We start from the raw sequence: 14891 nt of genomic DNA, 5'->3' as shown, positions 1-14891 counted from the left end.
TGTCCCCACAAGGATAATAAAACCTGACATTTTTGGCCAGGTATGAAAATAATATATGATTGTATGTATTTGATACATAAAACCCAAGGTATGAGATTAGCCTTTGCTAGAGAAATATGTGTAGACCATTTTATTCTAAAATTACCATGTACTTTTCCATCACCTTCATTTCCACCACATAATAATCATCTTTTAGATGTCCTAGAAATTATATCTAATGGAATTTGTTCATGACGGTTCAGAGAGGAAATAACCTGTGACACATATGTTCATTGTGCACAAATTAAAATGTTTCTCCATTCACCAAAGTCCATTACCAAAAGTGCCCATAACTGAAGAATCACTTTAAAAATTCCAAATTCTACAATTTCTCATTACCAAGCCTATGTATTTATTTATTTATTTATTGCATAACCTTAGCAATAATCTATTGTGATTTTGGCCCCCGAAAATGCATTTGACCTCAAGACTGTTCACCCCATTATCAGAAGGCTTGAAAACAGTTCAACAAGAGAGCTGTCATTTAGAAAAATGTGTGCATGTGTGCAGAATCCATACACTCTTGTATCAGTGGGGCTGTATAGCAGGTTAAACATTAAGCTCCAAATCAATAGTCAGATTTTTGAGACTTAAATCTATTTAGTTAATTTTGAACACTGTTTTAGTTTGAACTAAGTTCTTATTTTGTTAATCTTCTCTGTTTCTCATTCTTAAATGTTTTATTCTCTTTACAACTGTGTGTCTGTCTTCAGTTGGGGGTATATACACTGTTATTCAGACTAAAGCTAAGATCACTGTGGACGAATGGGGAGAGAACTACATCATGATGGGACCTTACTACGAACACAACTTCAAGACCCAGGTGGAGAAATGTGAACCTCCAAACCAAGCCATCAAAGCTGCTATGGACTCCTTGATTAATAACGGTTGCCAGGTATTGCACACATGGTTATTGGTGATGTTCAAGGTCCGCATCTTATATGTAGACCTTGGTCAGGTTCGTTGAGGGTTGTAGTCATTTGACCAAATAAAAAATGCTTCAAAGCTGGCAAAAACTGTCATGGACATGCCTGCTGTATCAGTATCAGATGGTAGTATTAATGCTAGACAGAAAATAAATATGCAACAGTGTATCTTGATTATATATAAATATTTTTTTGTCTTGGTCTCATTCTGACCAGCAGATGATGCTAGAGTATCACTTTAGAAAGGAAATAGATAATTTTGTGTGTGTGTGACACACCAGTTCAGAGATGGATTGATTTATGTAAAGTATCTTTTATGCAACAATTCCTTTAGTTGTGGTATATAGTAGCAACAGGGCCTTTGTTGCACTGAAAGCACTAAAACAATTCAATTCAAATTTTTTGAATCAATTTTCACACACACACACACACACACACTTTTTTGATGCTTCAAAAAAAGACAAAAAAAAATAGAAAGTAAGAAATGTTTCCTTGGCATCTGAATTCAAATAAATTGAAGTACTAAACATAAACATGTGCATAATACTAACAAACTGGCTAAAACTTTAAATTTAGAAACAAACTGAAAATATAAAAATAAAAGATAATTCAAAATATTAATAATATATAAATATTAAATAACAGCAAGCCACTCTTTTTCTGTTGCCTTTAATTTGACAGATTTCAAGAAGAATAGAAATAAAAGGGACAACCTACGGTTTTTATTAGTATTGTTTTTGCCTTCACTTCCTCTCTACATGCAGGTGCATTTTGGCCGCTGGTTGATTGAGGGCAGTCCATACGTCATCCTCTTTGATATTGGGGCAGCTGCCTGGAACCTGGACCGCTGGAAGGGGGATCTGTGGAACGCGTGCAGCATCGGACTACCCTATCATGACAGGGAGGCCAATGACTCACTCATCTTTGGTTCTCTTGTGGCCTGGTTCTTCAAGGAGGTGAAGAAACACCCTTTCTAAACGCCACACTAAAACCATCTTATTTTGCTTGCCTGGATTACACAGGATTAATTTTGTAGTTTCACCTGTACTTTTCTAGTCTATCCTAGCTAAAATAGGAATTGATTTAGTGTATGCTGACTTTGTGGGATAAAACATTGAATGTTTGATGGTGATGTCATGTGCTGTGGATGTTTAAGCTGTCTGTCTCCATCTGCAGTTAACAGACCAACTACAGGACAAGCCCAACGTAATTGCTCATTTCCACGAGTGGCAGGCTGGGACGGGACTTGTACTAAGCCGCTCCCGAAAGATTCCCTTGGCAACTGTTTTTACTACACATGCCACCCTACTGGGGCGGTACTTGTGTGCCGGTAATGCAGACTTCTACAACAACCTGGACAAGGTGAGGATTGTTTTGACACTGTACACCAGTGATTCTCAACCTGTTTGACTTGAAGGCCCCTCACTGTCCAACACAATATTCAAAAGCCCCTTACATATTATAACTAGTTCTTTTATTTGTCTGGGATCAGTGTTGGTCAGTAACTAGTTACAGTAATAATATTACTTTTTGCAGTAACTAGTGTAACTAATTACTAATAAGATTTCAGTCATTTACTATCCATAATACAGATAGTTACTTTTGATGCCTCAACCCCTACTGATTTAAAGTCCAACAATCCAATAATTTCTAGATTTATTTCCATAATTTTCACAACTTGCACAGGCACATGAAGTCACCAGTGGAGCAGGCATATGGAATATGAAAAAGCTTACATTCAGCGGATGGAAATATTGGCATTACATTGATTTTGTCAGGAGAAAAGATGATCTGATCACTGATGTGTAATTTGTGGCATTATGGAAGTTGAGGCATTAATTTACTCTGGCATTACATGGCCCACCCACATCCCTCTGATCCCGATATAAATTGTATAAAATCTTTTTAGAGAATTAAACATTTTCTTATAAACTTATATGATTTCTTTTGATAAAATACATGATGGAATATAATTGTATATGGGCATAACAGAGAAATTAAGCTACACATGACATTTAATGAGACTAATACAACACTTTTACTTAAACGTTACTATTACTTACCACTGAGTGTTCGTAATAACTTCTGACTGTGATCCAATGTGGATTTTGGTCAAATAATGAGGCAGAAATATATTGTTAGTAACATTTTAGAATAATTTTATAGGGAAGATATGCAATTACAACTTATGTGGGGTGTGAAAGAAAAGTAATGTAACTAGTAGTGTAACTAATTACTGTTGCCAGAGCGAAATAAGTAAAATAATAATAATACTTTTGAAAGGAGTTACTAGTAATGAGTAATATATTACATTGTTTGAGTAACTAGCCCAACACTGTCTGGGATATAGAGGATCGGCTCGTCCTACAGACGATACACGCCTATTTTATGTATAAATTATTTTTTGTACTTGATTATCACTGATTTTTAACTTAATGTTGTAAAAAAAAACACAGCATATTTGTCAGTAACCTGCAGTGTGCTTATTTTTAGTGATTTTATTCATGTTTGTATCAGTTATGTAGTTTAATTAAAATGTAATTATTGGTAAGATCATGAAAATGGGCCCCCAATTTAATGATCTTGCCTGGGGCCCCACTGGCCAGCCCTGGGGATATATAGGTCAAATCAAGTCAATCACCTTTATTTATATAGCACTTTTAACAATACAGATTGTGTCAAAGCAGCTTTACAGTATTAAATAGGAAAATAGTGTGTCAATAATGCAAAAGGACAATAGCGAACAAATCAATTTTCAGTTAAAGGAACCAAAACTTCGGTGTCTATATAGGTGAATTAATTTAGCCACAATCCGACAGTTTCAAGAACTGTATGGTTTTCAGAAAAAGAATAGTTATAAAAAAAAAATTATTTCTTGTTTAATTTCATGATTTAATTCCTTTTTGTTTGTTTTTTTAGCATTTTAAAACTTGTAAATATTGAAAAATAATTGTAAATTATTAATAATAACAATGTGAATTTATGTTAATTATGTATTATATTATTATATAATATAAATTAATTATTATATTAATAATCTTTATAACTTTAAGTCATCCTGCACCCCACTGACTTACACAGGCATTATCTTTAAAAATACACAAACATTTAAAAAAAAATCTTATTAATTCATTAATTTGTGTATGTATTTATTTGGCTTTAAATTTATTTAAGAAAACAATGTTACAAAATATAACAATTCAAAAGACATAAGACATACAATACAACATCCCTCACATTTTCTGATATTTAAAGTGTGTCCCACAGAAATCAGTCAAGTTGGTTGGTGTAGTGAACACTTATTAGAGGTGGAACTGAGCAGGTGTGAGTGCATGCAGTGATAATTGGGCCTGGTGGGGGGAGCATAAAGGTCATCATGCCTGAAGGTTGCAGGGGTTTGAAAGAATAATTGACAGCATCTTATGATTCACCGGCTGATGCGATTGCCTTTTGGTCCCACAGAGACTTCCTTCACCTGCCGATGAGGGGAAGCTCTGAGACTTTTGATTTGTAAATTTTGATTTCAGCAAAGGTTGCAAAAATTAATTCTGAACTCTGCATAACATTAGTCCATAGCCTTCCCTTTTCAAACTGTTCATTTCCAACTCATTGTATTATCTATTTCATGCAGTTTAACATAGATCAAGAGGCAGGGGAGAGACAGATCTACCATCGGTACTGTTTGGAGAGAGCCGCGGTACACTGTGCACATGTCTTCACCACCGTGTCCCAGATCACAGCTGTGGAGGCCAATCATATGCTCCACAGACAACCAGGTTTCACCTGCATTTCAAAGCACCTCATCTGTTCTTGTTGGCTTCTGAATATATCATGATGAAAAGATCATGTTTGTATTTCTGGTCCATGCAGATGTCGTCACCCCAAACGGGTTGAATGTTAGGAAGTTCTCTGCCATGCATGAGTTCCAGAACCTGCACTCCATGAACAAAGCCAAAATCCAGGAGTTCGTAAGGGGTCATTTCTATGGGTTAGAGCTCTTTTCTGTCTTCGCAATAACACATATTTGTTCACTTGTGCAACAAAAAAAAATAGCTTGTTAGAATTTTAAAAAATCTCTTCTCTTTGACAGCCATCTGGACTTCAATCTGGAAAAGACCTTATTCTTTTTCATCGCAGGACGATATGAGTTTTCTAATAAAGGAGCAGACCTGTTTCTTGAATCTCTGTCCAGATTAAACTACTTGCTAAGGGTATGAACAGTCACTGCACAACTTTAGAAAACACCTACAGTTTCTTCACAAACTGTAATAATCCAGTAGCATTCAAAGCAAAAGATGTTCATTTCTGATAGTGTGTTTGTGCTCATGCTGGCTGGCTGACAGGTTCATAAGAGTGATGTTACAGTGGTTGTGTTTTTCATCATGCCTGCCAAAACCAACAACTTCAACGTGGAGTCTCTTAAAGGACAGGCTGTACGCAAGCAGCTGTGGTGCGTATATGCTTGACATTACCAGTCTCAGGGAATTAATGGCATTTTATATATGTACAATAGTAACAACAGTAATATAAGAAGAAAATATTAATTTTGAGGAACAAAATCTTTTTAATTAGTTGTGTATTTTTTTATTAATATTTTGTTCCTCAAAACATGTTTATTATGATTTGTTAAAGATGTAATATATAATAAATGTATGCATTCTTCTTAAAATTAAAAAAATAATTGTGTATTATTATTATGTACCTCAAAAACGTTAATAATATAAATATTATTATTATTATAAATAATAATAATACATATAATATTTATAACTTCATAATAAATAAATAAGTATACTTTATAATTACATTTATTATGATTTCTTAATGTTGTAATAACCAATTAATACATTATTCTTAAAAGTTAAATAATTATTATTTATAATATATATATATATATATATAACATTTATAATAATTGTTTATTATTATTTATTGACTATTATAAACTAATTAATTCTTATTAATAATAATAATAATATAAAAGGTTTTTGTTCCTCATATAATTGCTTTTCCTTATAAAGTTAACTTCCATTCGCCAAAGCAAGTTTTATTACTTTTGTTTTTTTGCTTAATTACTTCCACTTTTTTCCCCCTTATTTTTACTTTTGTGAGTGTTCATTTTGGATCTTGCTAGTCTCTATTTCCTGTAGCTTGTAGCACTAGTAGAGCCCTGATACTGAAATAGATTTCCCTAGCTATACTAATATTATTTCTTAGGCAATGAAATGAAGCCTTGATCCTGAAATGCCTTTTATTTTTAGATGGCCTTAGTGTGTAAGACTTCTCAAATATATCTTTCGTCTGTCTCTCAGGGACACCGCTCAGTCGGTGAAGGAGAAGTTTGGCAAAAGGCTTTATGAGAGCTTGTTAAGGTTGGTGATTTCCTCATACAGAGCTGTCATAACAGGGCTCAAATAGATGTGACAGTAAATGTTGTCAGTACACGCTGATGAACAGCAAGTATGAACATCTGACGTCATAAACTGGAGTGGCTGTGTAACCATCAAGTGTTGATATTTCACAGCGTTATGTGTTGATGAGAGTACACTACACTTCCCCAGGGAGTTGTCAGATTATTCATAATGACATTGTGTGATGTCAATGGGTCATTTCCCACGAGATGAGGCTTGTGCCAACTGAATTTATTTTCAGATAGGATCTCCTCTAATGAAGCTCTACTGCATTCACAGGGGTGAGATCCCAGACATGAGCAAAATCCTGGACAGAGATGATTTCACAATCATGAAGAGGGCCATTTATGCAACACAGGTCAGACAAAATGTTGCACATTTCTTATGTCACAAGAGGCCACATTAAAAAATGATGCAAATGAATCGATATCCTTTAGAGCACTTATTGTGTTTTCAAGGCATCACTGTATTGATATTTCGAAAACATTCTGGTTAGGGGTTAAGAAAAAGTTTAGAGTATTATACTTCTGCGAATAATTCTGTGTCCAGACTGCAGTTTTGTATTAAACAAGCTGTGATGTTTATTTTAATGATGGTACAATACTCACTATACGCATATATATTAAGTGTATAGTTAATATATACACTAGTCAACATTTGAAGTGGATCAAAACCTTTCACCAAAGTTGTCCTAGAAACTAGAACCTAGAACGTTCTTGTCTGAGGACAACTTTTTTGATCCACTTCAAATGTTAACTACTGTATTTTATATATATTTTTTAATTAAATTTAAATTAAGAAACTCTACCACTGATGTTATTAATTGATCATTTAAAATGTAAGAAATATGAAATTAATGTAATGAATTACACGAATATATTTTTATAACCCCTTCAGGATGATACTGTACATTATGCCGTTTGTTAAATTACAGTCTAGTTAATATTTCTTTTTTGACAGCATCACCTAATCGTTGTTTTAGGGCAAACTAGGGTATGAGTCTAAAGATAGACATCTCAGAACTAATAAGCGTTCTCATGGGGTTTTCATTCATCCTCCTCTGCATGTTTTTTTTATGAATAGACTCTAATCAAAGGTCAGGCCGGGGTTATTGTGAATATCGACCTCTGTAAATCTGAGGTGGAATCCCCTGCATCACTCTGCTGGATTACTTGTGTTTCTGAGCTTAGTGGCATATTTAACTGTGTTTCCTGACTGTCTGCAGTCAATCGATTGAATGTGTTACTGAGATTTATTCGACAGCTTTTTAATGACAGTGTTATGAGCAGCCAGTCAATATACAGCCACTCCGTTTAGATTTATCTGGGTATCAGTATTTCGGAAAGAGATATTGATCTGTTAGCGTTGGTGTTTGTTTATAAGCAGGAATGAGGGTAAGAAATGTGTCTGCTATTTCTGTAGGGTCAAAGTCCATTTAATCTTTTTATAAGAGTGACCTAGACTCTGAAACTTAATAGCAAAAGTAATGTATAGAAACCATTAAAATGGTGCAAGCAGAAACCGAATCAGAGCAGACAGCCAATTTTCATAGTAAGATAATGATTTAAAAAAATTATTATTGACCTTAAATGGAGTGGAATACACAACAAAATTTTGATCATCCTGATTTTTATTTAAACCATGCTTATAGATGACTGCTTTTATTGATTTGCTAATTTTCCATACTCTTCCATTGTCAAATACACTAACATGCAATTGCATCCATGCATTTGCTCTACACAGAGACACTCTTTTCCTCCAGTAACGACTCACAACATGCTGGACGACTCCACAGACCCGATCCTGAGCAACATCCGCCGAATCGGCCTCTTCAATGGACGCAATGACAGAGTGAAGGTGCGCAGTTATCTATGTGGGATGCCAGTAGACTTGAATAAAAAATCTGTTAAAATGCAGGGCTCGATACTAAGATTTTTACACTGGTCCAGTTGGAACTGAAGTTTCTATTTTTACTGTTTTACTGCGACACTGTTTTCACAATAATGATGCATTTTATTTGTGGAAAATCCTTTTTTAAATTTCCTTGATCTTTTGACAATATAAGAGACAGTGTGCCAAAAGGACAAGTTGTGGAATGTGCCACTCTATGATGTAACAGTGTGGATAAGCACCGCCTCCACAGAAGTTCAATGCCTGCTTCCACATCACTGCCTGTTTAGCCCCGCCCACTGGTTTGCACATGCAGTGTAAATAACAAGAGAGGTGAACACAGGTCTACACAGAAACCAAACGATAAATATTCTCCGAAGATAAGAAGACGCTGTTCATGGCCAAGTTGGGAAAAAACAAGTCTTTGCATTGCCTTCTTTCTGATCCCTTCATTTAATGAAGTTCCAGACCACATCAGTAAGAACTCGGTCCTTTGTTCACTTTATTTTACAGCGGGTTCGTTTACAAAAAAAGCACAATTCGACACGCAATTTTCAAAAAGATTGAAACTAAAAGACGATGCTATGCCATCTACACTGTATTAAACAGTAATGTTGCACCACACAAGCTTGAGTAACTGTTTTTATTATGTGGTCACTATTTATTTCTGTTATTACAGATCAAATGAGTATTTATGCGTTTTTACCTAAATGACAGCAGCGTCCATCTGTGTAGGATGTAGGGTGTCAAACATACACAACTGTTAGCCAATCAGTGGGCATTTACTTCCGAGTATTCAAACAGAGCGTTCTGATGAGGACAGAAAATAGCTTATTACTTCTCAATTATAATGTTTTTTGATGTAAAAATCTTGATAACATTATAAGGGGACCTCAGAGAACAGTAAAAAAAAAAGGCAGTTCACGACACCTTTAATAATTTGACAGTTGTATTTATTTTCATTATTTCTCATAATAAATTATGAATGCCCTCAATGTGTTAATTGCTTCTATGTCAGATTGTGTTCCATCCGGAGTTCCTGTCCTCCACCAGCCCCTTGCTGCCCATGGACTATGAGGAGTTTGTGCGCGGCTGCCATCTGGGAGTGTTTCCATCCTACTATGAACCATGGGGCTACACTCCAGGTTTCACACAGAACGCACACACAATATGACTCCATTTCAAAGGTTTTTTTTTAAATCATCATCTGTAATCGGATGTGTTCAGGTGAGTGTACTGTCATGGGCATCCCCAGCGTGACTACCAATCTGTCTGGGTTTGGGTGTTTCATGGAGGAACATGTATCTGACCCCTCTGAATATGGTGAGTGAATAAGATACTGCTTTCCAAAACTGTCTGCACAGCTTAATCATTTATTTGAATTATCGATTTATTTAAATTAGACTTTGATATGACACACTGAATCAATTAATATACCTGGCACAGCTAGTTATGCTGTTGAATCTGCATATGTGTTGTAGGAATCTACATTGTGGACCGGCGGTTCCGTTCTGCAGATGAGTCGTGTAGCCAGTTGACTCAGTTCATGTTTTCATTCTGCCAGCAGTCACGTAGACAGCGAATAATCCAACGCAACCGCACGGAGAGACTCTCTGACCTGCTGGACTGGAGATACCTCGGACGGGTGAGTGTCATCTCAGCTATTCTCTGAGCATTCAGGTGTGATTCACTTTTGATACGGTGTTGAAATCCAAAGTATTGTCATGAAACTCTAGATAGCGCAGTCTGATAGGTCTAACTCAATCTGACATGACATCGTCACATGGCGCAACTAATTGGTTCTTTTTGTATCAGCAGCCAATGAGCTTGCTGCTCAACATTCAAATAATTGGCTAGTGCTTGCTGTAGCAGTTGCAGCGTGCTTCAGAATCCCTCCACCTTCCCCAGCTCCACCTGTATAGATCTGCTACGGGGTGATTAATGTTTACCATATATGGGGGTTATTTCATATATGTTATATGTGCAGCAGCAGTATTTCCTACATGCTCACAGCAGCATGTTGTGGATGTGTTGCCAGAAGCAAGCCTTGCTACTTGCTCTGCCGCAGCAGTGTAGCAGATCTATTCCACTAAGACCAAACACATTGTCATGTACATTACCATGCAAAACCCTCCGAGATTTGTCACAATAGAATTGTGTTTCTCCCTGCTTAGTTCTACATGCATGCCCGACATTTGGCCCTCAGCAGATCCTTCCCTGGTAAATTCAAAATGGACCATCTTAACCTCGCACCGGTAAGCCTCTCACGCTCTCTCAGATGCACATTAATGCACTGTCATTTTCCTCTATCACTGACAATGAGAACATGCTAGACTGCTGCACTCCATGAAAGCTATGTGACCCAAAAGGGCAAGGACATTTTATATTAGATAGATTACCGTAACCGTACAAAGCTTTGGGGTCAGTATGATATGTTTTTAATATATATATATATATATATATATATATATATATTTATTCAGCAAGGACACTTTTATACTTTTATAATTTATTCATTTGATCAAAAGTGACATTAAGACATTTAAAATATATTAAAAATAACTACTTCAAATAAATGCTTATCTTTTAAACTTTCTATCTATTCATTAAGAAATCCTGAAAAATCCTGACGAGTTTCTGCAAAACTATTATGCATTACAACTGTTTTCAACACTGATAACAATGGGAATGTTTCTTGAGCAGCAAATCAGCATATTAGAATGATTTCTGAAGGATCATGTGACACTGAAGACTGGAGTAATGATGCTGAAAATACAGCTTTGTCATGACTGGAATAAATTACATTTTAAAGTACATGCATGTCAAGGGCTTGTGTACTTTGGGGATTTGATTTTTTGGGGGCAAAGTAAAAAAAAAAATCTCTCTGGGCCTTTTTTTATGCCTCATTGGTGGTGTTGTACACAGCAATTAAAAATGACAATAGAAATAAACTCTTCTAAAAATCACTCAAATACACCTTGCCTTAAAGGATGCACATATCTGACATTATTCATAATCCTCAAATACCATTAAATCATTGTCAGCATCATAGGTTAATGCTGCTGTGTCCACCTCATCTCATGCTAATCCGAGTGTTATTGAATGCATGTGTGACGTCTAACACTCCAGAGTGATGAACTGCTGCTGAGCTTCACTCTCCAGTTTAATTGACAGGATAACATTTACCTGCACAGGAAGATGACTTGATTTCCATTCCAACTTTTGATCCCCATACACTCACTCACAGTTGATCTACACATGTACTTTACTTAGAATACACACACAGAAATGTAACGTGACATAGATACAGCAGGCATATTTATTGAATAATTGAATAAACAATGTCATTTTGACTTATTTTTTGAGTGACTGAATCTTTATTGTTTGCACAGACACAAGGCTTCCGTTACCCCCGACCCGCTTCTGTCCCTCCATCCCCATCGGCTTCCCTCCACTCCACCCCTCACCACAGCGATGAGGAAGATGACGACACCTATGACGAAGAGGAGGAGGCGGAGAGGGACAGGCAGAACATCAAGGCACCATTCACTCTGGGTGCAGAGCCTGAGGGTAAGAGCAAACAACCGCTGGAAAATGGGAATTAAGATCTGCACTCTCCTGCTCCAGTAGTTCTGACTCTAGGACATATTTACACCCGCTTCCCTCTGAGAATGTGCTATATTTGTCTGACTGCAGCTTTTGAATGGATTATTGATCAAGTATCTCCAATTTATGAATGAAGAAATATCTTAAACATACAGTGGCATTTAAAAGTCGGAGATGATACTCAGATTTAATAACCCATTTGAACTTAATGATAGACCCATTTGGCTAATGATAACTGATCCATGTGGACTCATTTGAACAGATGATTCTAGCTTCCATCAAAGCTCAAGATGCTCTTATGCGTCTTAAATAATGCTGGAGAACATGATCATCAGATTTGACATGATCTTGTGGAGTTCATACAACTCAAATGCTGCTGTAATTAAAGCAAAAGTGGGACATACCAAATACTAAGACAGAATTTTTTTTTTAATTCTTCTGTTTACTTTTTCATTTTAAATTGCTATAGTGACAATATCATGGAAATACTGTATTAATAAAAAAAAGTATAGCATTTTCACCATTGGTCTCAGACTTTTGAATATAAATTTGGTACTAAACGCATCTTTTTGGTGTTTTAAACTAAATTTGGCATATTAGTGCCACATGAGGTATAATAATTTGTGCAAATGTAGAAAAAAACACCTTTATATACATATCAATGATTAGCAAAGTTCAACCACATAAGGTGCAAATATGTATCTTATCCATATTTTATTAAAAAGTCTTACTCACAGTAGCGGTTATCAGTGCAAATTCAGTTTAATTAATTGAGAAAATGTTCACACATTCGCAAATATGTATTTTACAGACCAGTCAATTCACATGTTGATTTAACATGAGAAAATGAAAAGGACAAAAAATCTGTACAGTCAATTTTATATTACACATAATTTCAATCATCATAAATAGTCTCTTTTCCAAGATGATATGTCTTGGAAAAAACAACCCACTATTTCGCCTGAAGGAAATAAAAAAAAAAGTTATTTTAATGATCAGTCCAACAATCTAGAGAAACACAGAACTCTACATTACTCAAATCTAACTGTAATAGTGTTGAACAGTGAGTGAACCTTCAGAGATGTCAAACACGGGCATCACTGTAGCGGAGGATGAACTTGAAAACATTAAATTCCACATGGCTCACAAAACTGGAAGTATTCAGATGAAAGAGTGAGTTGTTGGCGGTCTTTGAGCTGGTTTCAGTAAGGCTCACCCTCGTCCCTGGCTTGCTGGAGAACATTTAAGAGAAATGCAGCCGCTTTAGAGATGCTCAGGTTTTCTGTGTTTTGACTGCGTGACTCTGTGGAGAAGGACAGTTTACATATTAATAGCAATATTTATTTACAAGCTTACCATCAGTATTACACTTGCATTCAGTAGTAACACTGTAAAGTCTCAGCAAGCATAACTAATGGTTTAGACAACAAAAGTCACAAACTGAGATTTTTAATAAATAATTCATACCCAAGCGTATTGTGTCATACAAGTCCCCTTCATTTCGGTCTTCTGACACAAAGCGGCGTCCCTCTGTTATAAACAATGAAAAACTAACTCATTCAAAATCGCACAGAACAAAAGTAATCATATATGCAGTTTTAGACACAAATATGGTTGAAAAACAGCAGGAACATACGTGTGCCCTTCAGATATAACATGGCTTGGGGCGTCCAATTCCGACGCTGAAAACTGCCCTTTATTATATATTTTAAAAAAAAATAAAAGAGAGAGATTACTTGCATTGTTTTATGTAGAACATAATTTAAATATTAAATATTCTAAAAAAATAAGAATAAAATTGCAAATAATTACAATTTTACAATTAAAATAGTAAAAAATAGAATATTTTAATATGTTTAATATATAATATATATATAAAAACAAAATATTTATTCAGTAAAACAAAAAATATATTATTCAATACTAATTGAATTGTTTAAATTAAAATAGTAAATGTTTAAATAAATAATATTATATCATACCTTGGGCGCACTCCAAGAATGGGACACAAATGTTGCCAGAAGTAACAGCGCAAGAGCGTAAGCCGCAAGAGTCCTTAAATCCTGAAAGGGTGAAGACGTGTTAAAATATATCATTTCCCATGTGCAAGAAAATTGCAATCAGCCTTTTGTAACACTGTATATTATTCATTACATTATGCACAAAAGTATCAATACAAGATTCCTAATATAAAAATGACTAAATTCCTGGTAGTCACACCAACTGTTTTTTTTTTTAAATTCGGTCTAGTTACAAGTTAATTGCTAAAAGTGTACGAGACAAACGCAAGCATGAATGTGGACTTACTTTCATAGTGTCAGACGTTCTCTTCAGCTGTTGAGTCTCAGAGGCAAGATCAAGAGTGAAGACTGTGAAGTCTGTCCTTGATATTTATAATCATCAGGGTGGGGCAATGTTGAATGAATGTTGTCTTCAGCTATAGGTCAAGTCCCATTGATTCACAACGGGGCCGGACCACGAACCTTTCAGAGCGATTAGTTAACCCTTCCTTTAAAAATAATAAGGCTACTTTACTGCTATGACGTTTGAAGACACGCTCGCAGGGCTGGCTACACTTACATCTGTAAGCTAGGATGCTTTTTAGGGCTGCAGAAGGGAAATTTCCATTCGTGTGCACTTTTAATAGCTAACTAATGAAAAGAAGGCGGCGGAAAGTATTGATATGTTTACACCTTCAGCAATGAAGCGTCTCAAATACACCAGCTAATCGTTTTTTATGAATGAACAGTGAGCGGCTGATGGGGTTTCCCTGCTGACACTACATATATAAATATCTGCTGGGCTCTGCCTACAAATTACTTGCAATTTATGTCTCTTCTAGAAGGGAATAATAATGGATAAGAAGCATACACCCTAAATGTGAATGGTCTCTGAAATAGATTACAAAACAACAAATCTTGCCAGAGTTAAAGCTAGACAGAAGAAAACAAGTCTGTCTCATTCATTATACTTGAGGCACCATTTGTCATTCTTTAGGTCACAAGAGAAAAAATATATT

General features: G+C 35.6%; 2 protein-coding genes across 3 annotated transcripts; one reads left to right on the top strand and one right to left on the bottom strand.

The window, feature by feature from the left end:
- Positions 1-691: 691 nt before the first annotated feature.
- On the top strand, positions 692-12378 carry gys2 (glycogen synthase 2; the record flags this gene model as incomplete). The annotated part of the gene is made up of 15 exons (XM_016279842.1): positions 692-934; positions 1730-1921; positions 2142-2327; positions 4597-4741; positions 4836-4953; positions 5056-5176; positions 5309-5415; positions 6278-6337; positions 6656-6734; positions 8120-8233; positions 9285-9411; positions 9494-9589; positions 9748-9911; positions 10441-10521; positions 11659-12378. Coding segments are annotated over 15 exons (2046 nt in total), but the record flags the coding sequence as incomplete, so codon positions are not given.
- Positions 12379-12465: 87 nt separating this feature from the next.
- Positions 12466-14842, bottom strand: spx (spexin hormone). 2 transcript variants are annotated; one of them, XM_016278596.1, is made up of 5 exons: positions 14180-14842; positions 13855-13935; positions 13509-13566; positions 13340-13402; positions 12466-13175 (listed from the first exon to the last, which is right to left on the bottom strand). In XM_016278596.1, exons 1-5 carry the CDS (start codon positions 14183-14185, stop codon positions 13075-13077), a joined length of 309 nt encoding a protein of 102 aa, XP_016134082.1. In that variant the 5' UTR covers positions 14186-14842; the 3' UTR covers positions 12466-13074. The 2 variants fall into 2 exon arrangements, with proteins under 2 accessions (XP_016134082.1, XP_016134075.1); XM_016278589.1 differs by lacking the exon at positions 14180-14842 and having other exon boundaries at positions 13855-14076.
- Between the last annotated feature and the right edge of the window lie 49 nt (positions 14843-14891).

Source organism: Sinocyclocheilus grahami, unplaced genomic scaffold, assembly GCF_001515645.1.
Source record: "Sinocyclocheilus grahami isolate Dianchi unplaced genomic scaffold, SAMN03320097.WGS_v1.1 scaffold8.1, whole genome shotgun sequence".
Lineage (NCBI taxonomy): Eukaryota > Metazoa > Chordata > Actinopteri > Cypriniformes > Cyprinidae > Sinocyclocheilus > Sinocyclocheilus grahami.
This window is presented reverse-complemented; position numbering and strand designations above follow the sequence as displayed.

Bases quoted from the DNA above. Each gene is read 5' to 3' on its own strand.
- spx (XM_016278589.1), bottom strand. From the start codon at position 13,968: ATGATATATTTTAACACGTCTTCACCCTTTCAGGATTTAAGGACTCTT. The intron at 13,403-13,508 runs GTATGTTCCTGC...TGTTTATAACAG, and splicing joins GTTATATCTGAAGGGCACAC to AGGGACGCCGCTTTGTGTCA. The intron at 13,176-13,339 runs GTATGAATTATT...CCTTCTCCACAG, and splicing joins GTATGACACAATACGCTTGG to AGTCACGCAGTCAAAACACA.